This window comes from Aythya ferina, assembly GCF_964211825.1.
Source record: "Aythya ferina genome assembly, chromosome: 1".
NCBI classification, from domain to species: Eukaryota; Metazoa; Chordata; class Aves; order Anseriformes; family Anatidae; genus Aythya; species Aythya ferina.
Genome location: NC_140296.1, coordinates 76,605,816 through 76,633,436, shown reverse-complemented (window position 1 = coordinate 76,633,436; position 27,621 = coordinate 76,605,816). Strand labels below are relative to the sequence as shown.

The following is a 27,621-nucleotide window of genomic DNA, read 5'->3' as shown; positions in this document are numbered from 1 at the left end:
CTTCTATTATTTCACATCATTATTTTGACTGGAATTTACCACTCTGTAGGACTACTTCTCATGTGAAATGTAAATGATGTTTTTGAGATGGGTAAGCATGGCTTGAGTGATAAACAGAAACCTGGTCCCATTTCTGCAAGAGCCAGCCACCACCGCTTCCAGGATGCTGTTTGTCCAAACAGAAAGCATTGCAACCCTGTTGCAAGGAGGTTTTTAAAACTCCACATCAACACAAAGCGGTCTGCCTGTCAGCTTTTTTACAGCTTCAGAGGAAATTGGACAAAAATGCAATGAGCAAGCAAAGCTTGTGAGTCCCTTTCTCATGTTACTGCAGCCAGCAGGCTCGCAGAGTTCCCAGGGGAATTTCTCCCTCTGCCTCCCCCTTGGAGAGCACCCGGGAAATGAAGCCTGCCTCATCACAGGGAGCAAACCAGGCCCTCCAAATGCAGGAATCTGGCTATGATTCCTCTGAAACCAAATACAATTCCATTTTAGCTCTCTTGTTGACTTTAAAAAAAAATATATATATATATATATATATTTATATATATATATATATTATTCCTAGTTTTATTTCTTAGGACATGAAAATTGCACATTGGTTTTCTGCAACCCTGGAACAAGTTACCTGATCGTATGTTTCTGGATTGTGCAGCTCTCAGACTGCAGAATTCAATGCCCTGCTTCAAATCAGTAATAATCACTTATAATTCAGATTCACTGTGTCCAGTTGAACCCAAAATAGGGATGACAGTACTTCCGAATGCAATGCTTTATACTGCTCATCTCTATCAGCTTCACCAGGAAATAAAACCTGCCTTTACACGAATCCGTATATATATATATATATTACATATATATACATGTATGTATATATATTAAAATTTTAATTTAAGAGGAAGGGCCAGTCAGTGGCTTCAGTCAGAACTGAACGGCAGCTGGCAAGAACTCCTGGATACTGTCAGGAGTAATTTCCTCAGTTAAAACTGTTGTAGTGATTATGTTAAAGACTCTTTAAACAAATCGTATTCAGATCTCAGCCACTTTACTCTAGTTTCTACAGAACATTTGAAGTCCCAGAGCTGCAGACCACTGGTGGAGCCCATGTGCTGTGAAGGTGCAACTTCCCTGGAAGTCCCAGAATTTGGGAACCAACACATTTAGTGAAATTGAACTGCTGCTATCAAAACAAAATTCTTCTCCCTCCGCTCACTAAGATGCATCTCAGACTTTTCAGGAAGCTCTCCAGTGCTTTACTGCAATGTAGAGTTGGGTTATTTCAAACAGCCGTAGCAGGAGGTACAACCTACTTATAGTTGGTTACCTTAAGCTTCGTCTATGGCCAAAAATTTGTCCTGGTATCAGAGCGAGGTAGATGGCTACAAGAACGCAGCAGCCCAGTCTTGTTGTACACCAAGGGTACAACAAAAAACCCTCAGATGTCCTCAGGACTGCCAGTCCCATGTCAGCCAGCCAAGGCGCTCTACGGTAAGCTCTCTTTGGGATCTCCTCAGCCAGCTCCTCATCCACTGTTTTTTCTTCCATGTGGAGGCCATGGCAAGAATTTGCAGTGGCAGCACAAGTGCCCTAGCTTGTTCCCTTGTAAATCCCAAACGACTTCGTAGTTTACCTCCAGTCCTTTAAACAAGCATGATTATACTGGGCCAGACACACTAACTCTTGTTACCATTTTTTATAAATCCATATGTCCTGTGGGAGAAAAAAGAAAAGATCCTCCCAAATTGTGTTTCTTCTTTTCTTTCTTTTTTTTTTTTTTTTTTTGTTTTCAGCTCACAAATCTCATGCTTCATGGATTGAAAGACACTAGCAGAGCAATTTATGAAGCAATTAAATGAGTATGTAAGAAAACACTGTAAGCAAACTACCAAAGCACTTCATTATTAAAAAAAACACTATTCAGATTTTTTAGTCTTCTGAACCCTTGGAGGAAAAAAAGGATGCTGGAAACTACCATAAAGATGCAGTTATTCACAAGGACCTCAAAGAGTGAGAAGAAATAGCAGTGTCACCCTATTGCCTTCCAAAAACAGTCCAAGGTAATTTTAACTGCAGATCATGAAAACCTCACCCAGCTGCCTAACCTGGCAGCTCACAACTAGAGCAAGACAATTTGGGGGGTTGAAGAGAAAAAAAAAAGGATGAAGTCACCATCTGAACAAATTAGATGTTGTTTGGAATGAGCACTTATTTGGTCAAAATGTCTTCTTTCTTCTCCCCCCACTCCAGCAGACAAACAACATTCCTTTCTGTAGAGTCTTCGAGCTTTTTCACCACCCTCTGCAGACAAAGACATCGGGTATTTTCTCTCTCAGGCAACTGTATTTGTAGAATTCAGATTGCTTCATGTTACCTGAGTCACCACTGGCAGAGCTACCTGCCAGGGTAATATCTCAGGTTTGCCAAAAGAAAACAACAAACCTCTGTAAGGAACGTGAACAGCTTCTTAATAATTCAATACATCCACGAATCATCCTAATCTAGGTTCAAATAGTTATCAGTTTCATAAAGAAGATCTACGATAAAAGCAATACAATCCCTTTCTTCCCCCTTGTCATTTTAAGTGTTTCCCTATATACCTGTCTGTATCTTTGTACATAACAGGAAACTAAACAATGGGAGAACGTGGTTTTAAAAGGCCAAAGCACACAAACCATGAGATTGAGCACCCTTCCTCTACACAGGTTGTCTCTCACTTTATCCCTTCCTCTCTTCCTCTGAAAATGGAGAAAGGAAGGGTGGTGGTGGTGTGTAAGAAGAAAAAAAGTAAGAAAAACATAGGAGGGTCCTGGAAATTTTTCATTCAACAATCCCGTATTAAGGGATCCCACACACACCATTAGGGAACTCCCACAATATATTTTGAAGAAAACAAAAACCTCTTTCCCTTCACTGTCTGCCATTCTTACGCAACACAGATGATCCTAAAAGTTTATTCCTAACTTTTTTTTTCTTCTGTACATACACGTGAAGTCACTTTCTAGGCTTTCCAAAGTTCAAAATATGCCCACAGCTCCTCTTCCAGGTTGAAATACAAAGGCATCACCCACCTGTCTTGGTCTTCCCAACGTACCTGACCCACATCCTCTCCCTGCTTGCTTGCTAAAGTCTGAATCACTTTGCTCTTTTTTTTGTAAGGCTGCCTTTCACTCCAATTCAGTCTTGGATGCCCTAACTTCCCGCTGTCCTGAGCCTAGGCAGCAGCAATTCAAATGCTTTTTTTTCCCACTACAGCCTATGCCAGTGTTCATACCACCCATCCAGGAGGGCCTTAAATGTCCTTTCAAAGAGGGACAGTAAATTTCGGCTTTGTTTGGGTGAGACATACCAGTGACTGCACAAATCCCCCTCAAGAGCAAAATGGTGGACAGATAAGGACTTGACATTTTTAAGTTGACTGGGTGGAGGCTTCAAAACCTCACTTTTACAGAGATTAAACTGAAATGGTGCAAAATGCCTGTTCATGGTGAGAAGTAAACCCAAAAATCTAATGGAAAATAGCAACTTGATAAGTATTTTAAGGCAACACATTTTAGATCTAATAGCTATCTAGTGAGCTTTATAAAAGCAACACACCTCTTTCCTTTCTTTGATGTGTACGCCCTGAATACAGAGCAAATCTGAATGGAACTTTATTTAGGATGAAAAATTGTTGACGGCTGTAATATTAGGTGTCTGATGAAGATTAAATGCAAATGCTTTCACATCATAACTGATCAAGTGCTGCTTATATGAGATTTAAAAAGCTACCCTAGCCTGCCAGCAAAATAACATTAAAAAAGTGAATTTATAAGATCAAGTTCTCGATATTAAAAAAAAAAAACAACAACTGTCAGCAGCAATTTTAATGTCAGGTTGTCAGGTATGGACTGGAAGGGCTAATATGTATGAAGTCAAATTACTGCTGGAAACACCCAAAGCCACGCCAGGGTTTTTATTTCACGACTCCACTTTTCTCCACGAGCAGCAGCACACAGCCCATCTGTCTGTTAGAGCAACCCCTCCTGCCACATTAGCATCTTTTCTTTTGGGAAAATCCGCTCTGACATACTTCATTGGAATGGGATGAACCAGCGACGAAAACTAATCAGCCTGGTTTATGAGAAAACCCTTCTCTGACCGCAGGCAGCTGAGCCCCGCTGCCCACATCCCCCTGCCTTGTGACAGCTCAGTAGCCACGGGCGAAAAAGCCCAGACAGACATCCAGGGCTGTGCACGAAACAGGCAGGCACAAACTGCAGTAGGTGATCGGCTGAGAGAGCACGCAGCTGGGAATCTCAAGCGCTGCAGAAATCCACGCACAGCAGTTAAAAATAAAGAATAAAATTTTCACGCAAAGAAGAAAAGTCATTAGCAGCCTTGTCATCCTAGGACAGGTCCACTACTTACCTAGCATACCTGACACTTCTCAAAATTTAAGTGATTTTGATGAGTGCAAAAATATAAAAGTTGGGCTCCTAGTCAACTTCGTGAATTCCTCTAACTTTCCCCGTAGTAAGGTATCATCCTTTCTGGTTAAAATCTATTGATAACACACTATATTTGAAGAAAATTGTGTCTTAACTAAGCAAAGCTGTTATCAAGTGATTAATCGTGGAGTTATGAGCAAGCCCGGTTTAACAGCAGTCTCCCCAAGTACCACAAGCGTACGCTTTTGCTTTAAAAACGGGAAAATATAAGAAATCTTCAAGGGCACGAACTGTATTTACAAATTTGGAAAAGCTTACTTTCCAAAAAAATGAGGAAGCTGGGAGGAAAGGGAAAGGAAGAAAATATTATCTCCTCCCTGGTTCCTCCTTCTCCCTCCTGTTCTGCTTCCCACTGTCTCTGGGGGTCCTGCCTGCTCTCCAGCTCACTACCCCTTGTTCATAAAGCCTTGGAAGGCAACAAATTTTACAGGACAAGGGGATGACATGTAAACCCATTTTTTCTGTTTCTACAATGCCTCTGTGAGTGGAGAAGGTGGGTTACCCTCTCTAACATCATAAAGTAATGTACAGCATCAGCCACCTGAAGGGAAGGTGCGAGAACAGATTTATTCCTAGTCACCAGCACCCAGCAACTTACTCTGTCATTCATAAATTTACAAGTAACCACGAGAAGAAGCATGTTGTGTTTTGTCAAAATCCACAGGACATTTCACAAGTACGGAAACAAGATCACCAAACAAAATACTCTTCTCAAAAAGAAATCCCCGGTCTCTCTTAGCTCCCTCTGTTCCGGTGTACCCAATGCCTGGCTTACAGCAACGCATCCTACACTGGCAGGTAAGCTTCCTCCAGCCTGCAGACCTCAAAATCAGCATCTTGAGCTCTATAAAATCAAGCTGGACTCACAATACTGTAACTCTAAATTCTGAGGCTTAAAAACTAACCTCAGCACACGCTTTCCCTTCAGGTGGGAATTATTTATCCTGCTCTGAAAATGTGGGCTAAGGTAGCGGATGCCAGTAATTCATTTTTAGATGACTTGTCAAATATTTTGACTTCTTGTGCTCCAATCTACTTTCCAGATTCTCCGCTTTGGGGAGCTGGATGGGACACTCCTCTGAAATACGAGGGCTACACTGACACGTCGAGGATGCAGCACTAGTAAAACCTGGTCACAAACCATCTTATTCTTCATCTGACACAGCCGCAAACTGGTCACAAGCAGCTTCTGCTTTCTTCAGGGAATGATAACCGATACCCAGCCCCTCTTGCCTGGTCTGAGGCTGTAATATTGAGATCCCCACCATGCTAACAGGGAGATACACGCCTCCTGACATGGCAAGGCCAACGGTGCCCCGCCAGGGGCAGAGCACAACTGTTTCCCATTTCCTGAACTTCTGCATCAGCACTCTAACTTAATCCTCCCATTAGATCTAAGTTAGAGCAACGGGCAGACTCTGGCTTCTCCACAGCTATTCTGAAACCTTTTCAAGTTCCTCACCACATCTCTTCTCCCAAATACAGCAGAAGAAATTACTTTAGTTCAGTGAGAACTAAGAAAAGGAATACCAAAAGTAATACCAGCCGACAAGACCAGCAAGGGTATATATAGAGAATGACAAACTTGTGCCCCAATTTCGGATTCTCTACCTGAAAGCCTTTTCTAAACCTCTGTTGAAACCACGCTGATTGCAGTGGTATGGAAGTGCAGAGGATAATGCAACCTCAGCTGCATATTATGTGGTGAAATCGTTCACAAAGAGGAATGGCTAAATGAGACTCACTGCAGGAATGGTATTTAATGAAATAAACGTTTAAAACACAGATCTCCATTACCAATGCTATAGTCCTTTAAGCCAGAGAAGTCCCTGGCATAAAAATTAAAAAGTGACTCAACGGGACCACATGAAGTCTTTCTGCTCATCTGTTTAAGAGCTTACACTCGTTAAGTATTCCAATATTGTGTCTCAGTTTATTCTCACAACAGTCAGGCTTCTCAAATAATCTTCCAAATAAATTCTGGCCACGTCACACAGCATCCGAGACCCATTTAATCCAGTTTAGCCACAACTGAGACCAAAGATGAGTGCAATCCTGTAGAAAAAATTACAATATATCCCGTGTTAATAAATAACGGAATAAGCTTTTTATGCAGAAACTGCCCCTCCCTCAAGGCATCTTGGTTTCAGAAGGACAACAGAGGTTTAAAAGGAAAAGCTGCTGCACTTCAGAAGAACAAACAGTAAACAGAGAAGCCAGGTCTGTAGGAGCCCCTTTGGGACTCCATATACAAGTGTACGTAAAAATGTACAGTGCTCCCACTGAGTGGGGTACTTGGAGATAGCTATGCAACTGCAGATCACTATGCAATATATGGCACTGCTTTTAAAAACGGATTTTTACTGTCATAATAACTATTTTGAGATTAAAACAGACATTAGGCCTAAGTCTTGGCACATGACAGAGCTCATAATTTGGGCATGCAGTCTCAGCTGCCCTAACACGTTGGAAACCTGAGGCATAAGGTGGTTATCGTTGCACAATCGCCTTCTGAGGCAATCTCTCCCTCCTTACCTCCCAGGGGTAGCTCGGATTTCAGGTGGAGAAGCTAATTGCTCAGTTCCAAGTTATGTCCCCTTTTTGTCTCCAACGGGTGGCTGCAGCTGTAACAGTATTATAATGAGAGGCAGTCCAATTTGAAACATTTATTGCATCCATCTATGATTTCTCCGCTGGCCAAGGACAGCTATTTTCCTGCAACCTCTTGGGCCATTAGCTCCCCTTGCCTATGGGCACATTAATCTGGACCCAATTTCTTCACCATTTTGTGTAGAGACTCTGAACTAGTGCAGAGGGGATCTGCACAGGCAGGCCTGACCCTGTCGCTGCTGACAAGCAGAGGTCCCTGCCTTACCCTGCCACAAGACAATGCGGGTACGGGCACAGCAGTTAGGCACGACGAAGATCCAGCTGGTGGCCACGGAAGCAAGAACAGGTAAGAATGATTTTCTTTTCCCCCCACATTGTCTCCTTTGTGGATGAGTTTCTGAGTCATCCAGGGACAGGGATGCTCTTCTTCAGGTAGCTGTGCTTGAAGAAGATGGGTGCCTTTGCTCTTCCACACACAGCGCTGTACTTACAGGATTTGGACTTGTCCCTGTGTCCACCCAAACGAAACCTTCCTCCCTCTGTCACACACACACACACACACACAGAGGGATGTCTGAGCCCTGAAAACAGAGGGCTTCATTCCTCCACTCCTCTTGCTGCCATTCCAGAGATGCAGACACGAACGTGAACCCTGCCAAAGCGTCACCCCTGGCAGCCACCTCGCCACCCACTGCCGCGGGAAAGCAGTGGTGGGAGCAGACAAGGTGCCAGCCCGAGCTCCTGGCCCAGGTGAGGAACCACTGTGAGTCCAACCGCAGAACAAACACACTCCGGTCATAAGTAAACTTACGCCAACCAAAAAAAAATAAAATATTCTACTTAATATTAACAGCAGCAATGGTGTTTCCCTTGATTTGGATGCCTGAGGAACACATACAGGTCTTATTCCGAGCAGATGTATGACAACATTAAAACTTTTAAAACCCCTGAGAGCTGGATGTTTAAAAGTCAGCAGACAACTCAGATTTCTGGGATTCCCAGGGTAGTGCTGATATCGTTCAAAGGATGATGTTCTTGCAGGCTTTGAGGCTTATTTTGCAGAAACCGAACGTGCCAAGATATGCACCCAATTTGGCATCATTAGACTTGAAAGCTGGGTTCAGTGACTTCACAGAAAAATAAAAGCTGTTTTCCAAGCAAGATTGAAAACAGAATCACTTCACAGCAGTAACAATGCAAATTTTAAATATTTTATTCCTCTCCACCCTACCTCACACTCCCCTTCGGATCTCAATCTTTAGTCACCCTAATTACCACTAGGAATAAATTTTACAAGAGAGTCAATCTGGTAAAAATAAAACTTTAAAAAAAAAAACGTGGTTGAAACATCTGTTTGGGTACGAAGAAATCAAATTAGAAACCACACTGATGATTTTGCAAAGCCAGATCAGTTACAATAGATGTAAAAAAGCTGTAACTAATATTCATAATTACTCCTACTGATAAAACCTGTGTTAAAAAGCAGGGACGAGGATTACCAGCATCCCTCTACAATGACTGAGTGGTTTAATAACTGAATTCATTTGTACACTCCTCCTGCATAAACAAAGGTATGGATCCTGATGTAGGGTATCTGTGGAAAGCCTCACAATAACTAGCACTGGTGTATCTATGATTGCAAGCTGCGACGACATCCCTGTCTTTAAGTCTGGAGCTCTGAATACGGTTCCTTCTATCAGTGAGTTCTCAGCTGTTTGGTTGTTGGTACCAGACTCTGTCTCCTGCTGGAAAACAAAACTGGGTTGTAATACTGGTGTCAGGGTGGTATAAACTTCCCTCAGGGAGCTTTAAACAGCCTCAAAGGAAAAGAAAAGATGTCTTTAATATACAAAAACAGCATTCTCTGGAGAAGGAGATGCACTGGATACCACATATGTGCTCCAAGTGACTAATCAAACTCCGATATTTTATAGCTTCACTTCAAGTTCAGTGAGGTCAGAAAAAACGTGTTGTGTGTTTTCACGTGCCACTCTCTACCACACATTACTATGCATTATTATAAAACAATAGTAGGTCAACAGGCGTTGACCATAACTCTCCTGGGAGCCTTCCCCACAAGCACAACGGGCAGCTTCTGTCTGAGCAGCTCGCACCGGAGGGCAGCTCCATTAGCCTCAGGAGATTAACGATCTCCCTAATGGAGCTGTCTGGCCACCGCTAAGCAGATAGAGACACAAACACACCCTGAGCCCTTGCTCTGGCACCCAACCTTCACAGCATATGTTCTTGAAGAGCAGGAAGCAGTGACTGTATGAGCAGGGAGAAAAAAATCGCCCTCTGCCAAACCTGTTATTTAACAGCCCCCCTTTTACAGAACTGTACCAAAATTTTTCTTTTTCCAGTTTTGCTCACTACTCCATATACCTCTCCCTCCCATAAAGAAATCCCACAACCCTTTCTCTAGATGTATGGGCAGGAAACAAAAGCAGTTTTGGTCTCACACCGTGTGCCCGCATTCTTGTTTCCTCCTGCAGTGCTCGGTACAAATCCCGCGCATCCCCGTGTGACCTCGCAACTTGAGCTGCGCGTGTTGGCCCAACAGCTCACAGCCAGGGAAACTTTTTTCCACTGGATTTCCTTTTCACACCAATAAACGCTGAAGAGTGAAAAACTCTCCAGCCTTAACACTCCAGGTTTCTCCGGCAGACTAACCCTGCTTCTCCACTTGTCCTGACGATAAGCACCTGCAGGCCGGGACGAGGGGAGCGGTCTGAGAAGAGGAGCTGCATACCTCTTGGAAAGCAGTGCCTGTGAACCAGCCTCGCCGTATGGCCTCGCTGGGCGATGAGGGCTTCTGCTCAGCGACACGGAGCGCGGTGAAGCCAGGTCTGTGCCAGAAACAGGAGACAAACGGGCACAGAGACAACAACACGCTCCTCACATGGTCACCTCCCCTCAACTCCACTTCAGCGATCCTATTACGAAATTTTAATCAGACACCATCAAGACAATGCTGCACAGCTTTTCATTTTTCCACGGAGCAAATAAGACAGGAAAAAGCCAACCGAGGCGCGCCCCGAGCACTTGCATTCCCCGGGCACAACCACCAGCACCATGGGTGTGGAGCTCTGCAGCTGACGGGGTGCCCATGCCCCATCCCCAGCACCACCGCAGGTACCTACCCTTCTCCCAGGTCCCTTGCTGGGGCCCAGGCCCTGCTCCCGGCCCTGTGGGGCTGCCCCGAGCCTGCAGGGCACACGTGGGGTGCCAACCTGGGCCCCCGCACCCAGCGAAAGCGGTGCAGAGCCAGCACCCTGCCGGCCTCCAGGCAAAGACTGTCCTCCTCCTGCTCCTCCCGTGCTAATCCGTGCCGGCTTAGGGGATATAATTAGATTGATGAGGGAGCCTCGTTACTGCTCCACGTCGAGGGCCCGCAGCAGTTTGGGCTGGGCACGCCGGTGGCTCCGGGCCTGGCACATGCTGCCCAGGGGAGGAGAGGGGAGGAAGGCCTGGAGAACTGAACCAGGGCTCTCGTGGGGGAGCAGGAGGGGGCCAGATCTGATTTGCAGCGGTGTTTGAAATGGCACGTGGAAAACATGCTGAGATTAGACTCTTGAAACTTATTTCTGACAGCCATTTGCTTTGCTTTGGCAGTCTTTGGGGCAGATACGTGGGTTTGCAGTCCTGTCTGGGACACTACGTGGTAAAGAAGTCAGTGTCACCAGGGGGATTACAAATCTGCTCGAGCAGCAAAGCTAAAAGAAATCTCCAGAGCACTTGGGCCTCTTAAGATCCGATGGGTTTTTAACAGCATCTGAGAGTCACAGATATTTCCCCTATACAATTTGCTTTACACCAAAACCAGCCAGCCGGCCTTCTTGGAGAGCAGCACTTCTCCAAAGCAGAGGTAGCCTGTGATATCCCCAGAAATGAATAACTCAGAAAGGCACTGGAAATCAGCTCTGCCTAGGGCAAAAAGTCGCAGCTACATCCTGCAATTCCACAAGGAGACTCACGAAATTCTGGGGAACTCTTCCAAAGGCCAGTTTACTGCAGTATCTTTTAAAACAATAAACTTTATTCCATACTCACACCAGCACCCCCCTGCAGCTTATATATGTACATATAAGCTTCTTAAGGTTGCTGACTACCATCACAGCTGAGGGTGTAGAAGATGCAGTAACAGGCTGCATACACCTTAGTCAGGGGAAGATGAAAAAATACCTATTTCTACTGTACCCTTCGGGATCAATCCAGGAGAAAGAGAAGGAGACATATTCTTCTTAGATACCAGAGAATGTGCTCAGAGCGGGTTACCCTGAGGTTCATTTACCCATCACACAAAACACACAATAAATATGCATTTGCATTGGTTTTGTGCTGTGACACAGCAGAGTGACTGCCACAAGAAACTTGCTTCACTGCAGCATTTTTACCAGTGGGCTGGCCCACATCCTGAGTACAAAAAATGAAAACTGTTTTCCACAGGTCACAGGAGGATGCGCTTACAAGGAAATGCTGGAAGTCCCACGGATTGCCATAAATCCTTAAATTCAGGAAGGAGGAGGAGGTGGGGGAAAAGGACAAGACGTGGTCTTATTTTTTGCGTTTCAGTAAGAAACCTAGTTTAGGCAGCAAAGGACAGAGTTACGCAATTACAAAGTCGTCCTGCAGCACCACCGTGTGAACTTGCTGGAGAGCTAGATGACGTGTGGCTAAAACCTTCCCAGCCACACTGCAACAACCTATCCAGAAACAACTGCACATTGCATGAAGGTGAGAGGGCATTACATCCTCACAAGTGGTAAACCTTCTCTGTAATTAGTTGGTTTTCCAAGTAACCCGAATGAAGGCAACTTAGCATGACCCCTTGCTTACCAGCATTAACAACTGTGCACAGCCACTGAGTCCACAGACAGGCTTTCATTTGATGGGTCACTTTTCCAACATCGTTACTAAAAGTCTAAAAAAATACTATTATCATGTGAATGAGGATGCACAGTCCAGGTGACAAATAGTGTTCTATACTTGGTGGCTACTCGGTAAAAGAGAGATGTAAAATCAAATGGAGAAGAGGCCTTTGTTTCCTGATTTCCAGCAACAGGTCCATTTTCACTCTACATAACAGAATAACAAATCACGCATGTGAGTACTACTGAATGCACTATCTGAAGAGTTACCAGTATTAGAATTACATTGGTACAGTGGGAAAAAGAGGGAAAAACAAGCAAAATAGCAAGCATCTCCTTAATTTTAAAGAAACAAAAACCTGAGCCTAAAATCATTGTTGGATAATCTGGAAAACAGTTGTAAATAAACAGTAAGATAATCACTATGGAAGTGTTTTTAAGAGGAGCTGAAACTTTAAAAGTATCTCTGAAAAGACTGGGATTGTTATTCTACATGTTTTACAAATGGGATCCAAACACCAGATAAGTTGGGTGTCTAGGCAAATGCCATGTAGAAAGATTTCAGCATCCTGAAGAACAGAGGCTTTTCAGTCAAGTATTTAGCAAGGAAAAATCCCTCTCACTCAAGGCCCTCCCTCCAGCATGAACCTGCCTCTCTCTGAGAGAGGACAACTAAGTAAATACTCTCAGATTTTTTATTTATTTATTTATTTATTTTTAATTGCTGCTGCACCGCACTGTAGAAGGAAAAGGAGCCTACAGCCAACTTCACACACTTGGTATTAATTCAGACGTGATTATAAAGTTATGACACTGGATTTGTAATCATGATGGTATGGAGTCTACACGGTAAGAAACTGACTTTCATTAAAAGCTACTCTTTTCTTAAAATAGGAAACTGGAGTTTCCTAGTTCAAGAAAAATCCCTGCATGCCACAATCTGAGCTTCCAGAAAGCTTGAACTCCTTACTGAGAATAAAGAGCCTTTTAACTCGAAATCAGAACTGGCCAAGAGTTATCTCCTGATTCTCCTCTGTCACACCTAAAATTAGAAAATTGTGATTCAGCATTAAAACCCCTTCACTGGTAACACACTTCTCAGTTTCACTCGAAGAGGTTTCTCAAATCCATTTTTTGCTTGCTTTAACAATCAAAGTTATGGGAAGTGACCTGTTCATGACTGAGAGCAGAGGCACAGACCAAGCAGCACCTGCTTTCCAGTGTGCTGCTCACGGTGGCAATCCCATCCTCTCCATCACCTGACTCAAGCTGGTGACGTGAGCTTCACTCCTCACCAAGCCTCCTGGTCAGCCTTCCTCCTCAGGGATATGGCTGGTCACCAAACACATGAAGATGTAAAACAGCTAAAAAACTGAATGCACGATACATACACCCCCTTCGAGATCTTGAGGGAAACACATTTTGGACAGCGTTCTCTGGATTGACCTTCCTGTATCGTTAAAATAAAATATTAAAACCAAATATTAATATATTTAATTTAGATACTCTTATCCAAAGGAGACCGAGCATGTCGTAAGGTGAAACCTCATTTACACGTGTATTTTTAACATTCCTCTCAAATTGTTCAATGAAAGCAGCAGCCACAAGAGAGCGCTAACTGCAAAGAATTCAGCCACGGGGAAGCCTACAGCCTTGCAGCTATCGGGGGTAACAGCAATCTGCTGCTGTTGAGGCCAGGCAGCCTTATTTGCACATTTAAAATTAGGCCTCAGACAGTTAATTGCTGTATGCACGATCTTCAGAAGTCGGGAGAGATTCCGAGTGTCTCAGGTGTTGAGCATTGGCTTTGAGACACGTCCGTTCCTCCTTCTCTTCGTTCTCAAAAGGAGATTACTCAGCACTTTGGGGATTTTATGCGCTTTTAAAATGATTCACTCACACTGAGACATCTGAAATTAACAGGTTGTCTTCTGATACCACCGCATTTTCTCTCTGAACATTTCTAACTCACTAAAGCTCAGTGCTAAAACATCAAGACTGTGTTTGTGGTTTTGCTGTCTGTTTTTGGTATCTGTGCACTGAGTATCTGAATACTCCATATTCTTGGTTATCTTTCCAAGAAAAGCACCGATAAATTCTAACCACAAAGAAAGAAAAAAAAATATATAAAAACCTTATATTTCTGGAAGCGGCAAATGGAACTGCAGCATTTTTTCCATGCAAACCAGGAGTTCCTGCTTTTGCATTTTCAGCTTCCAGTATCTTATCATAAAAGGAAATGACTCCTAAAAAGTATCCCTAAAAAACAAACTGACACAAAATTTGAAAACAGAAAAATAAAAATATGATGGCGTGCTTAGGTTATTGGACTTCTGAGGTAAGGCTGGGGGATGTAAAAGATAGTAAAGAAGTAATTAAGAACAGTCTATTACTATTGAGATGTCTTTAAATGGTAAACTCAACCTGCATTTTGACAGAGAAGTTACTGTGCTGGAAGAAGCATTACCTTGCTGCAGCAGAGTTTTCCTTTCTGCTTTCCTTTCCTGTGACCTGGGAAGTTGCACCCTACATAAAGGCAATCTAAACAGGCCTGTAAAATCCTCTGCTCCAAACTGTGAAAATAAATAAATGTAAATAAATTATCAAGCCTTAGTGCCCTTACAGGCTATGGGAGCTCAGTCAATAATGTGGGCAAATCAGGATTTTACCATCCATGTTCGCTCCAGTCTTCCTCGTACCTCGGCCAACCATACAGGCTTGAGCAGGATGGAACAGCAATTTCATTTATAAATAAGATGCATGCTGCCAACAAGGAGGTGTTAGGTTATATGAGGTATGAAATCATCAGTCTTCCTGCCTGATAAATTCACAACAGACTACCATGATAAAGTTTTCATTTTCTGGAACTGTTTTTCCTAGCTCTGCCTCAGGGAATTGGACAAGTGCAACTGTATGTCAGTGATAAAAGTGTTGATTGTGGGATTTATGTTATATTATATAAATTACATAAATACTTTTCCTCACCCTGAGTTTGTGTATATCCTGCTACCTTTGATGACTAGATAGCATTAAACTGCTGATGTCACTCCATTACCTCAGGTTTTGCCATGATCTATCAGAACTCCTCCAAAAGACAATAAAGCTTTTTTTTTTTTTTTTTTATAAAAAGTCTTTATCATCGGGAAGCATCTGAAATGCTTCACATATTGAAGAATTAGCTCCACATGCTGGTTCCAGCAGGGCTTACTTTCAAATATTTTGGAAATTATCATGCTATGTAAGCACGGGGCTAAGGAAATTGACCTTTAACACGAATACAAAAAAGGCTTCATGACCCAGTAATGCTGAAGAAAAACGCAGCCTCTGGCAGGGCAAGCAGTAGCAGAAGGAATCAGAATACACTGGGAATTTCAGGATCTCACCATGACTGAGGCCAAAGAGCTGGAGCCAGAAGCAGGATGCAGAGCGGCCTTCGGACTCACTCCCCCCCTACCCCTTCACCCCAGACAGTGAGCACGCGGCTGCCTGTGCCAGCCCAGCACGGTGCCTTCAGCAAGAAGGAACTTGCTGCTTTTTCGGAGCACAGGGCCGTCCGTGGAAGCCCTGCTTTGCTTCTGGCCAGCAGCAATGGGTGTGTTTTGCCTCTGAGCTGCTTGCCGCAATGGGCTTACAGTTGGACAGCTATCCCCGACGAGCTGAAGTGCCTCAGGAAGCACGCTCCCAATACCGGCGTTGCTGCACCTGTGCGGTGTGCTCCCACACTGGTTTCAGCTGTGATTTACCTACCCACGTCCAAGGAGACCCAAAAATGGGAGTGGGGAAGGTGAGTTCCTCCAGTCCCAGGGCATTTCAGGAGACAGCCCGGCCTTCATTCCTGGTTGAAGCACTGCAGCCACACGATGCAAATTACTGAGCCTCCACAAAGAGCAACACCACAGGCTGAGATGCTTTGAGTTTTATACGGGAAAATTATTTTGCTCTGACATGCACTAGACCAGATCAGATTTTGAAGACAACCCCACCTCCCCCATGGCCTTTGGCTGCCCACCTGCCACCAAGGCTGCTCCGTGAGCCAGACCAACAAACAGATCCCAATTTAAAATGCGACCCAGCATAAATTTCCCCAAATCCTGGCTTTTGACACTCTGTCAGTCCTCTGCACTAGACTAAAAGCATAAGGGCCATATAACTCAGCAGCGCTGCAGCTGTGTCTCTGTGCCAGACCTTGCTTTGCCAGGTGATCCAGTATTATGCAAATTCAGGAGCAATGGCCATAAAGTAAGGTTTTCTTGTTTAGGAGATAAGATGCAAATTTGTCCAGTAATTCAGTAACTAAAGCTGCAACAGTCCTGCGTTCTTGCCTTTCTTGTAATTATTAATGTTTCCGGAGTTAAGAGTTGAATTCAGAAATTATTTTAAAGCCTTTTGTAATCTTTGCAAATTGGAAGGTGTTACATGTCGTTATGCAACTAAGTAGAGCACAAAATCTCTACACTTAACACAGTAGGCTACTTGGCACGTAAAAATATAAGAAACCATTCCAGTTTGCAATCTAGTCAGTCATTTATTGTCAGAAAGTGAAGTATGTAACCTAAAACTAAAGTAGCACAAGGAGAACTTCAGCATACTGGAACCTGAGTATTACTGCTCTCCTGAAATTGTGCACATGCAGGTCAAAGTTCTTACCTGGGGTTTAACAAAAGAAAAGAAAGGAAAAAAAAAAAAAAAAAGAAGAAAAAAGAAACTCTTAAGTTTTTAAAACCCCAAACAGTATTTCAAAATGCATACAACATATTTAGAAGCATTCATTGCAAATATAAAGAAGATTCCTGACATAAAACACTATTCATTTGGTCTTTAATGGATGGGGTTACAATTGTGTTACAGTCAGGAGACAGCAGGGATCTACAGTACTTGCTGCTATCCAACACCGATAAATTCTTCGTGTGTGCACGTGAAATTACTATGTGAAATGATAGACTTCAGACCCCCAAATTTTGGAACGTGCACCTGCTTCCACCTCTCATCCAACGGGATACATATTACTGTTTCTACCCCGTAAACTGAAATTCACCTGAGGAAAGCAGTGCTAAGAGCAAATCCAGTGTACTGCCTGTTATAAAATTCTGGTTAAATCCTGTAAGCACTTGTATGCTTTTTCATCTTCAGTCATGTGAATGCTCTCGCTTAAGTCAATGAGACTACTCATGCTCAAAATTAACCATTTCAACAAGTGCTTGCAGGACTGAAGGAAGAAAAAAACATTTATGACTCACAGGTTGTTACTGCCTGATGCATATTCCAATCCACAAAAATGTAATGTCCAATTTCGGTAATTGCTTCACAAAACTCAGTATCATTGCCACAAGCAACCTTTGGAAGAAGCATATTCAAACTATACAGGATTCCTTCTACCCACAAAAAAATTTCTATGCCCTTCCTACTTCTTCAAACACCATCCTGATGGAGTTGACTTTGTAAAACATGGTGATGTCTGTCGTTTTTTTGGCTTTCTATTATTCGCGTTTGACAGTGGATTTTTTCAGATTTGTGAAGAATGAGATTATGAAACTCACCACAACATAAAAACATGTCAGTCACAACATATGTATCAAGAGAGTTCTGACAGCTGTACACGACAAACATTCAGAAACACTGAACGATGATTTGCTCTTTGAAACCAGGGACAACACCTCCAATTCGAGGAACTGAAGCTTATGTTCACTTAAAGCGTCGACTGGTATGTCACTAACAGCACAAAACAAGTCGTGTTGACACAACTGAGAAACTAATAAGCCAAAACAGCTAGAAATGAAAGTGTTTTTTAGATATATGCCCCACCAAAAAAGAGGACTTGCATGGGAAACACCTGAATACCTGCATGGTACTGCTAGGCTGGAAGGAAGACAGGTTCACATTGCTTCTACATAATTGACTGTGCCAACAGCCTGACGAGCAGGGGAAATGGTCCTCATCAGGGCTCTTTAAATGCATAGTTTGTTGAAAATATAAGTGGATGTACCTCCTTTCCTGGTGTCTTTGGTCAATAGTGCAGGACCAGGCCGTCAGAGGAGCAGTGTGATGGTGGCCAGCCAGCCCCGGGTCTGGCAGAGACATCCCAGGTCTGGTAGGACATCCCATCTGGCACTTACTTCCAACTTGCTAGCCTGCTCAGTGCAGAAGAGTGGGCCTAAAGCAACTCCCTGGCCATTTCTCAGTGCATTTTCTGACACCAGAATTTTGCAGTCCAACCTTTCTGCCAACTACAGCCGCACAGAAAGGTTCCAGCCTTGAACTTTAAAGCAGCGTTCATCTGTTACAAATACCCACTCATGAACAGTGCATACAGAAAGAGCTGCAGAGCAATTACAAGAAACATTGGTAGAGAAGATTTACCACCCCTGCCGACTTCTTACAGCATATGCATGCATGTACGGCCTTAGAAAGCCGTATCGCAGTTTCCTAGGTATTTCCAAAGTCTGGCTGGAAATACAGGCACCAGAATCTCTCTTCTTGGGCAGTAACGCCACAGCTGTAATTTTCCAAAAGGATAGATAATGTTTACTAGTCATCAACCCCAGTTCTGCTGTAATAAACCCTAGTTCAAGAAGTAATGAACATAAAATTTAATGGCAAAATAGACTTTTTACTCCTGCCGAAGAGTGGTTCTCCACAAATGCATTTGGCTTATTGTTCAATGCTTAACCATAACGATGGACCAAATATTTTTAACACTTGCTTACAATCTGCAGAACTACATATATTTTCATATTTGTCTCCTATACTATTTTTGACACCTAAAAATTTGAAATATCAAGTGACCAAACACAGGTAAGAGACAGAATTCACAGTCCTCAAATCTCATCATCTTTCAGAAAACACAGACCCCTCATCTTTTCAATCCATCTCATGATTTGATGCTGTCAAGTTTTAACAGTACTCCCATGGCCAAAAAGAGCTGAGAAGTCCACAACTAGCTGCTCCACTAGCAGGAAATGGGTAAGACTGGATTCCCTGTTACGTTACAGAAAACCCATGATGGAAAGATCACTGGTGCTGTTAAACACGTGTCTGTGCAGCACATGCCAAGATTTCTGTGATCTCCCATCTGAATGTTGTAAAAGACTGGAAGGTTTTTGTTCCAGGGTTTCAGCTCAGTCATCAGCTTCTGAAACCATCGTGCACAATCTTGGAGCCCTCAGGACAATTACTGAAAGCTCTGCTTTTAAGGTGCTTCAATTAAAAGGCTGTTCCCCTCTCCATGAAGTGCCATGTGAACAAAGATTACCCTAACTTTCCATGTTCAGGAGTTTGTAGTGCAGCTCTCGTAACATTCGCTCCCAGTACCAGGATTCAGCAGAGCACATTTCAGTGTTCACGCTACACTTCTGGTGTTAACTCTGTCCTCACCCTCTTCCCCTCTCCCTTCTGTAGCAAAGGGCTCTCCTCAGCATTGCAAAGGCAACTTGCATTTTCCCCACAGAAAGGCATCAAAAAAGCCCACTACTTGAAGGAGAAGGAAACATGCCTGCTCACGTGTACTGGTTCTCGGGAGCTGGCAGCTCCTCCAGAACGGGTCAAATTAAGCCAAGTCCAGCTCCCTGCCACCAGCAGACCCTGCAGAAGAAGTCCATGGCTACTCTTCCCCTTGCCACTAACACAGGATTGAAGCAGCCAACAGGACAATCCCACCAAACATCTCAGGGTGGCCCCCAAAGGCCACACAATCCCAGCCCTGCCTCTAACTGAGCACAAATGGAAGCCCCACCTGTGTGCCAATTTTTAACAAGTTAACATAAATCTCATGAGTTCACAGTGAAAAAATACTCCATACTTTCACAGCTTTATGTCACTTGCTCATGTCTAGCATGTGCAAAGGCATGGAGATTGTATTTAATAACCGGAAGAGAATTTAAGTTCGAAGGGGACGCAGAAAAACTAATTATTCTTAATATGATAATCACCTTAGTGTCAACACTCGGAGCAGTTCTAGATGTGCGTATGCAGACACGCATACATCTTTTCCAAAAGAAATTCACGTACAATTCCTGTAAGAAATGTCCTAAGCACACTTTCTATCTTCCCAAGATAGGAATCTACTCAAGAAATGACTCAGTACTACAGTGAAGAGCTAGCATGCAATTAAGGTGTATTGTTTTGACAAATCCACTTGAGAAAACAACACAAAGCCTCCTGAGTCCTCACTTAATCCAAGACCAAAGGTACACTGCACTTGTTCAGCCATCAATACCTGTAAGCTACTTAAAGTGTGTGTTGTTGTTGAGCCTGTTGCGCAGTTTAGATTTGGCTTAGACCACAAATATGCAGGATCCAAAAAAATAAGGCCAAGTATGTGTGCCGGTAGCCAGCAAATTTATGCTTAGTATTTTTGCTTAGTATTTGGTACTGCAGTCATTTTTGCTTAGAAACAAGTGCCTTTTTTTTTTTTTTTCCTCTGTAGTTCAAGCATCAGATTCTTTAAAAATAGTGGGAAAAAATAATTTTGTGGAAGCCAGGTACCACTGCTGGACCACAATATTCAAACCAGAAACTTTTGCTACAGTCACAATTTAATTACGTGAATGAAACGCGTTCCTCACTATGGCAACACTTTTTCCCTTGGTCTTGGCTTTAGCTAAATTAGACTTCTGAAACAAAAATAGCATGCCCTACTGCTTCCCAGGTACAGAAATAACGAGATCTATGTGAGACCAGGGCTTGGCATTACTGCATGGAAGAGTGACCCACGTGGAAGAATTTCACATGAATGTGCTTCTCAGAAGCGGTGAATAAAACCTGATTTTCCTGACGTTCACAGGAAGTTCTCTGCATTCCAGAAGAACTTTGTTAAGAAGTAAATTTTGCCACATTGTGATAATTTTCAAAGCATTTGCTTTTTAGTTCTGGATGAATCTAGAAATAGTTAACACAAACAACCCTAAGAAATCTTGGCTTCTCAAGCTAATTCCCACCAATATCAAGGACAAAAGTGAGTGAAAACTAGGATTCTTTAAGCCTCCAAGGCTGGGTCGTTGAGCTTCAAACTGCTTGTCTGTTTTGTGCTTCAAATTATCACGCTGGTATCCCTGGGGAATAGCATGTTAAATCAATGCTATAGAAAAGCATCATTCCGCTAGACAAAGGATATACAGGGCAAGCAGACAAAAAGATGCTAAGACAACTTGAAGATCAATACATCATCTCATATATATAACTCAATGAAAAGGAATTGTGGGACTATCCCCGCTCTCCCCGGAGAACAGTCAGGGTGGATCTAAAGAAAACTGAAATAGTCTAAAAATGCTAAGGCAGCCATTTCAAGATCGCTGTAAGCAATTAAAGTGCAGACTGCCTCTGAAAGTGGTGGTCCTATCCAGCTGAAAACCTACTTCCCCAAGTAATTTTGCAGTCAGATCAGTCCCCTGATCCAATTCAATCCAGACCTGCAGGAGTGCTCACACAAAGACTACACAACTGGCCTGCTTAAAGACAGGACTGTTTAAAGCACTCATAAAAATTCAGCCTAAGATTTAGGGCAAACAGCACAAAACAATGCTGTTGTTCAAACCATAACTTCTGGAAGAAAGCATGCAACAAGGCTTTTATAAAAACCTGCATCATTTGAACTTCCAACAGGAAAAGAAAAGCTGTTTCGGCACACAGACAGCAGTGCATGGGAACAAGTTGGCCAAGAATAAAATGAAACTGGGTGTTTAAAGGTTTCTGACCGTCAAAGGACTGATGTCCTAAGGCAACTTTCCAACAGAAAGAGCAAAGTTGAAAAACCACAAACAAAAACCCTAGCTAATTTCATTCAGTATGTTTTATTAAATTTTATCTAATATTATGCAGGCTTGCCAATGACCCAAAAGGCTCTTGCCTGTTTGGGGAGCTCTGGAAGCCTTAATGAATTTAGGACAAAAATGTTTTCCCTAACAACAGCCACTATTTCAGCCTCTTGGCCAGAACAGCTAGGTTGCCTGCGACCGCTGCACAGGCATATGCTAAGGAACGAAAAAGAGGAGCGCTGAGAAAAGACTGATGAAAATCCATCAGCTTTGCACCAAGCTGCATGCAGGCATGCATAGCAATGGGGCTCTGCTGCCTGCAAAGAATGGCCACAAATCCCTAGCAGCAAATCAGGGCTTGACTAGCTGTAGTAAAGTTCTCCAAAAGTATGGAGTGAAGTACTTACGAATTTCATGAATGTCTTAGGTGAGTCTACTACTAGGGTATTTCAGCAACAAACCTGTCATTTCCAAAGATAGATCAGAATTCACAGATCTGAGCAAGTTGCTATCACACAACTGAAAAGCATCATGAAAGAGGGAATCTTTCCACTAGGTCTGAAGCTATTTGTTATAATTAAGACTTGCTGCCTTGGCAGATTCTTCAGTGTCTATAAAACTTCTCAACCCTGAAGTTCTCCCTTTCTGTGACAGAAACAGCTGCTGTAAGCTTCACTAACAAAACTTTTTCACCAGAATAGCCAACACAAATTGAAACTGCTGAACATCAACATGATTTACAATAGTTGTGCGTGCATTTTATTTTATATTTATTATCTTCAGAGCTACAAAAATTTTGTATGTGCTTCTGGAAGTAGCTATTGGCAACAACATAAATTCTGTTACCTGCAAAAGAGATTCACGTTCCCCTAACTGCTTCTGTCAAAAGCACCTTCTTAAACCAAAGGCGAAAAGCATGGTTACATACCTCTCATCTGTCAGTGTTTTTTCACATATAGTCCTCATTTGAGACAGTTTCAGAACACTTACTATATTTATGGGCTGGCTGATCATACAAGTCAAACCCAATTCTCAGCATTTTCGGTGTTGCAACAAAATTCTTTTCTGATTCCACCAAAGACACCAAAAATTCCCACATGAAAGTCTAGTTGGTATAATGCAATTCTAACGTAATTAGAAAGTTCTGATTCACCAGAATACAAAATTAGTGAGCAAGATTTCTTGTTCAAATTTCCTGTTTTATTTTTTTTCAGAACTTATCAGATTTATCCTGCATTTAGCATCTGTTCAAAAGCCAAAATTCTTTTATGAAGCTTATTTTTACTTAAATGAGTTTTTTAAAAAAGCATGAACTTAAGTGTCATAAATCAAAATGAGAATACAAAGTTTCCATATCACAACTATGTTCTATTTTGATAAATATTTTCAATTTTTCCCTTAACTAATACATAGCTGACAGCACTCTTTAACCAAACCACATGAGAAATGCTTGAAATCCCAAATATTCTCATAAATGTTCCCATGAAAGTATTCATGGGAAAACAGTTTTCCAAAAGTTTCACGTGTAACCCCCTACTCAGAGTCAAACTGGTGTGCACTGCAAATGTACCAGAAAGCATGACCAATGTCTGCTCACCAAATACAGAAGCAGCAGGGCAGGCTGGACAGTTTGCTTCAGTCCCCGTATTTCAAGAGGGCAGGAAGGAACAGAGTACCAATTCCTACCACTACAACAGTATTCACAGAATACAATACCTCAGTTCTCGCTCTGATCAATACGCTACCTCTGCCTACATCTTCTTCCATAACGATCCTCTGTTCAAGAAGTAACACTACATAATATGAACATCAATAGCACTAAATGAAAGCCATTATCTTGCCAACTCTCGGCAAATTTTGTTGTTCAATAATGTAAAGATTGGAACATATTTGGTTTTCCAGCTGAATGTCACGAGCTTACCTTTTTACCACAAGCTTTAGCGTCTTGTGTGAGCCTTTCACCAGACAGATTGCTTCTTGTCGGAAACCAGAGAGGCCCACATCATTGATGCCAACAATTTCATCCCCAGCCAGTAACTTGTCCACAGACACAGCTTTGCTCCCATCTTCAATCTGAAGAGAAAGCAAACCAAATGGTAGAATTATTAAGGTTGCATAATGACACTTTAAAACAAGTTAATGAGCTTTCAATATTGGCTTCATACAATAACTATTACAGTAATTAAGTGGTTAAAATAATTGAAAAAATTCCAAACACTATAAAGAATATGATACAGAGACGATCAGATTAGGAAAAAAAAAAAAAAAAGGTATGAGGGAAACTATCTGAGAAAAGTAGGAAGCTTAATGGAAATTTGAGAGTCAAAAAATCTGTCATCTGAAGGTCTCTTCAATACGGTACAGGTAATCATAGTTGCAAATAGAGCTTTGGGCAGGCACCTTAAATCTATTTCTCCAGAAAAGGTAATCAGTGATAGTAACCACATAGTCGATAACATTAACCACACAGTCAGCTCCACAGAACTGGCATTCTGTGAAGCTACACAATATTGCATAACAACCTGGTCTGGAAAATAAACTGATTTTCATCAGGCATATACCATTTTGGAAAATATCTGAGAATTTACAGTCCATACAGCTAACTAACAGCTCTGGCTAGAGGAAGAGGTTTTGGTCTGAGATCTAAGGCATTAAAATAATGTGTCACACTGCTGAAGAACATAGCCATGCTAAGGGATATTCACTGAAAGGTTATTTTGCTTCTATGGGCCTCTCTGGTATGCATTCAATTCTTACAGAACTATTGATTATATGCAGTGAAACACGTACGCAACAAATTTAACAGCTGGTTTTGGGCAGTTCCCACAATGACGAAGGAAGCCAGCCCATTACAAGTTGCCCATTTTTTAATTTAAAATAAATCCCAAAAGCTTGATCAGCCAGACTAACAAGTACCAACAGCTTAAGCTGATTTCAAGCACAGCTGTAGGTGTTGAAGACTTTGCAAGTCAGGCCCTCAGCTTTCTTGGTTTGTTCCTTTCCCTTTTGCTGTCAACACAGCCTCCAGCCTCTCAGATGATCTATGCATCTAGATTTTTTATTCATCCCTCATTTGCTCATAATCCATATCCTACCTCTTCTTACTGACTTGACACTTCGTGTTCAAAGCAAAGATTTTAATTTATGTCTTCATTACATTTTGTGTCGACTACAGTATCTCCAAGTCCCTCATTATTAAATGTCTGTGAACCTACAAAGAAGAATTCCTTGTAATTGCCCCAACTGCACAAAGCTTCATAAAGTACAACCATCTTCTAAGGCACCGAAGTCAATCAACAATGAGATAAATCCAGAGGAAACCTAACTTCATGAACTGTGGTGCTCACAGTACAGGTTTTAAGGATACTCCTGCAAAGAAAGTCTAAATTAAATAACCTAATAAAATAAGCAATATCTCTTGATGAAAGTACATTAGGATGATCTCATACACCACAGCAATCTCATTTCATGCACATAAAAGCTCTCTTTATGTAATTTCAGGATAGATGTCTTAAAAATCTTCAGACCTTTAAATCTAAGCCAAAAAGAATGCCATGTAAAATGCTTAGTCTTATACGCCATTCTAAAACACTCATTATTAATACTAATCAAGCAACTTAATTTCCAGAACTTCTTATCTTAATAAAAACACAGATAATTAAAGACAGAGCGAGTCTCTACATCCTGATACATCTAGCTCTCAAGCTGTGACCTGCCTCTGACCTGCCTGCGTATCTTCTGAATGTCAAGAATTTACCAGAATATTGAATTCTCAGTTCAAATCTACAGTGAAGTTGAAAGCCGGGGAGCCACAGTGGAAATCACTTAAATGCACGGGAAGAGTTTCGTTTACAATTGTTGAGAATTGAGCGGCTGCCATCTGAGGAGCCCTGAAGCCAGGCAGAGCTAAACAAGAGAACAAGCAACTGGGGATTCATGAATCACAACCCTCTGAAGAGGCAATCTCAAGTCCTTCAACTGTCCAGATGCATTTCTGGGTTGCTTCTAAATAAACTACATTTGGAGGTCTGAAGCCCAGTAGGTCAGAAAAGCAGAGGGAAAACCTTAATGAAAAGCAGAGTTGAATCACTAGAAATGTAGAGAGAAGTTCAGGCAGAGGTGGAAAAAAAGAGGAAAAATATGTTGTAGGAGCACACATTTTAAACTGCAAAATGTAAGTGCCAACTAGTTGCAGCTCAGCAAGGTACCAACTTAACAACAAGGGGCGAGAAGCCTGTGTGCCACCTGGATGTCAACAATTCAGAAGGCTGGGCTTGAAGACCTTGACAGGGTCTTTTTTTTTTTTGTCTTAAAAAAAAAAAAAAAAATCTGTCTCCTAGGGTTTCAAGGAATGTTCATTGTTCTCTGTAAGCATGTTTGTTTTTTCTTTAGGCTGGCAGTGCACTGACTGCAGGGAGTATTCAGTTACCCCCTCTGAGTTTTCATTTCAGCAGGGAGACTACACATTCCACACGGTGCATGCTTTCCAAACAGACTCTGGCTGTCCAAAACAACATTAATCAAAAAAAAAAAAAAAAAATTAAAAATAACAACAAAACGAAACATCAAAACCACACACACACACAAAAGCATATCAAAACCTAAGGACAGAGCTGAAGCAATCCTCCTGAAAGCTGGAAGTGGCTTTCTTTAATACACTGCCTCCAAATCAGTTGCAGCTAGGGAGAATAAAACTACACATCCATTCACAGTAGAAGTCCCCCTGAGCTGAACAAATTGAAACATAAATCTTTCTTACCGGCTTTACCTCAGGTCACTGAATGACTGCATGAATGCGGTCATCCCACTTGACAATGCACTTTTAGTGGAAATAGGAATGTTAGCTAGACAGGAAAAATGCAGTTTCTTCAGTTACACTGATGACTAAAAAAAGCATTAGATTTTACATACATCTAATGAAACACAGCCAAAAAAAAACATGAGGAAAAGACTCTTTGAAAATATTGCACTTGCCTGCTCTGCCCAACCTTTCACAGTGCCATTCCAGTTGCTCTTCTTTCTCTTTTTTTGTTTACTAGGTTTTGCCATTTATTACTTTTATTTATTTAGCTGTTGATTTATTTTCCACCTCATCAGACCTGTAAATCCCAACCTTCATAAATGTTTTAGCACTAGCAACTACACTCAAAAATTTCACCATTATTTTTCACACCTCAACCATTTATGTATTGCTCTCATTCACCTATGGGGTTAACTGTGCTATGCATGGCAGGATTTAAACCCACCTTTTAAGATTTAAGCTCATATTGTTCATCTAACATCCAATTTTTTTCTGAAATTCAGGTTCCCAGAAAAACTAGCTGTACAGAGCTGAAAACAAACCCTTGAAAATGCCGAGGGAGGTGTTAAGATGAAGCCTTACAAGAAAGTCAACAAGAAGAGATCTGCCTCAGTCATGGTCAGCAGGCAGATGGGTCAGGACATAGCCCTGAGCAAACCCTCTGCTCAATCTGGAATGCTTGCAGGAACTGAAAGTCCTTGAAGTGTACATCTCAATGCCTTTACAGCAATACCAGGAAACTAAAGACACAGCCAAGGAAATCAACACCTTATTTTCTTATAAATAAGAGACCTAAGCCTTCAAAAAACCTGTATAGTTACACTGCTCACCTTGGATGAGCAAGGAAAAGTTCCAGAAATCTCAAACCATCTTTTCAATAATGTATTAACGACTCGCACCCCTCTTATTATGCTAAATCAACAAGATTAAACAGCATGACTTCCTATCCTTAGCAGGGATGCTGATACTGCTACAAAAAAGTGTTTTCAAGAGGAGAGGAAGAGGATGTTTGCTGATGAAAAGCATCTGTTTAGACAATCCCCAACTCTCACTTTGTCCCTGATGACCTCCCTGTGTCCAAGAGCAAAGGCAAATTTTGGGAT

At 42.1% G+C, this 27,621-nt stretch overlaps 1 protein-coding gene across 3 annotated transcripts in view; it reads right to left on the bottom strand.

The window, feature by feature from the left end:
• SHROOM2 (shroom family member 2) overlaps nucleotides 1-27,621 on the bottom strand; it is a 124,871-nt gene that overhangs the window by 51,189 nt on the left and 46,061 nt on the right. For all 3 annotated transcript variants that reach the window (XM_084506657.1, XM_084506654.1, XM_084506655.1), the window contains exon 2: nucleotides 23,639-23,790. In XM_084506657.1, coding sequence (XP_084362783.1) covers nucleotides 23,639-23,790 — 152 coding nt within the window. The remainder of the gene's footprint in view (nucleotides 1-23,638; nucleotides 23,791-27,621) is intronic.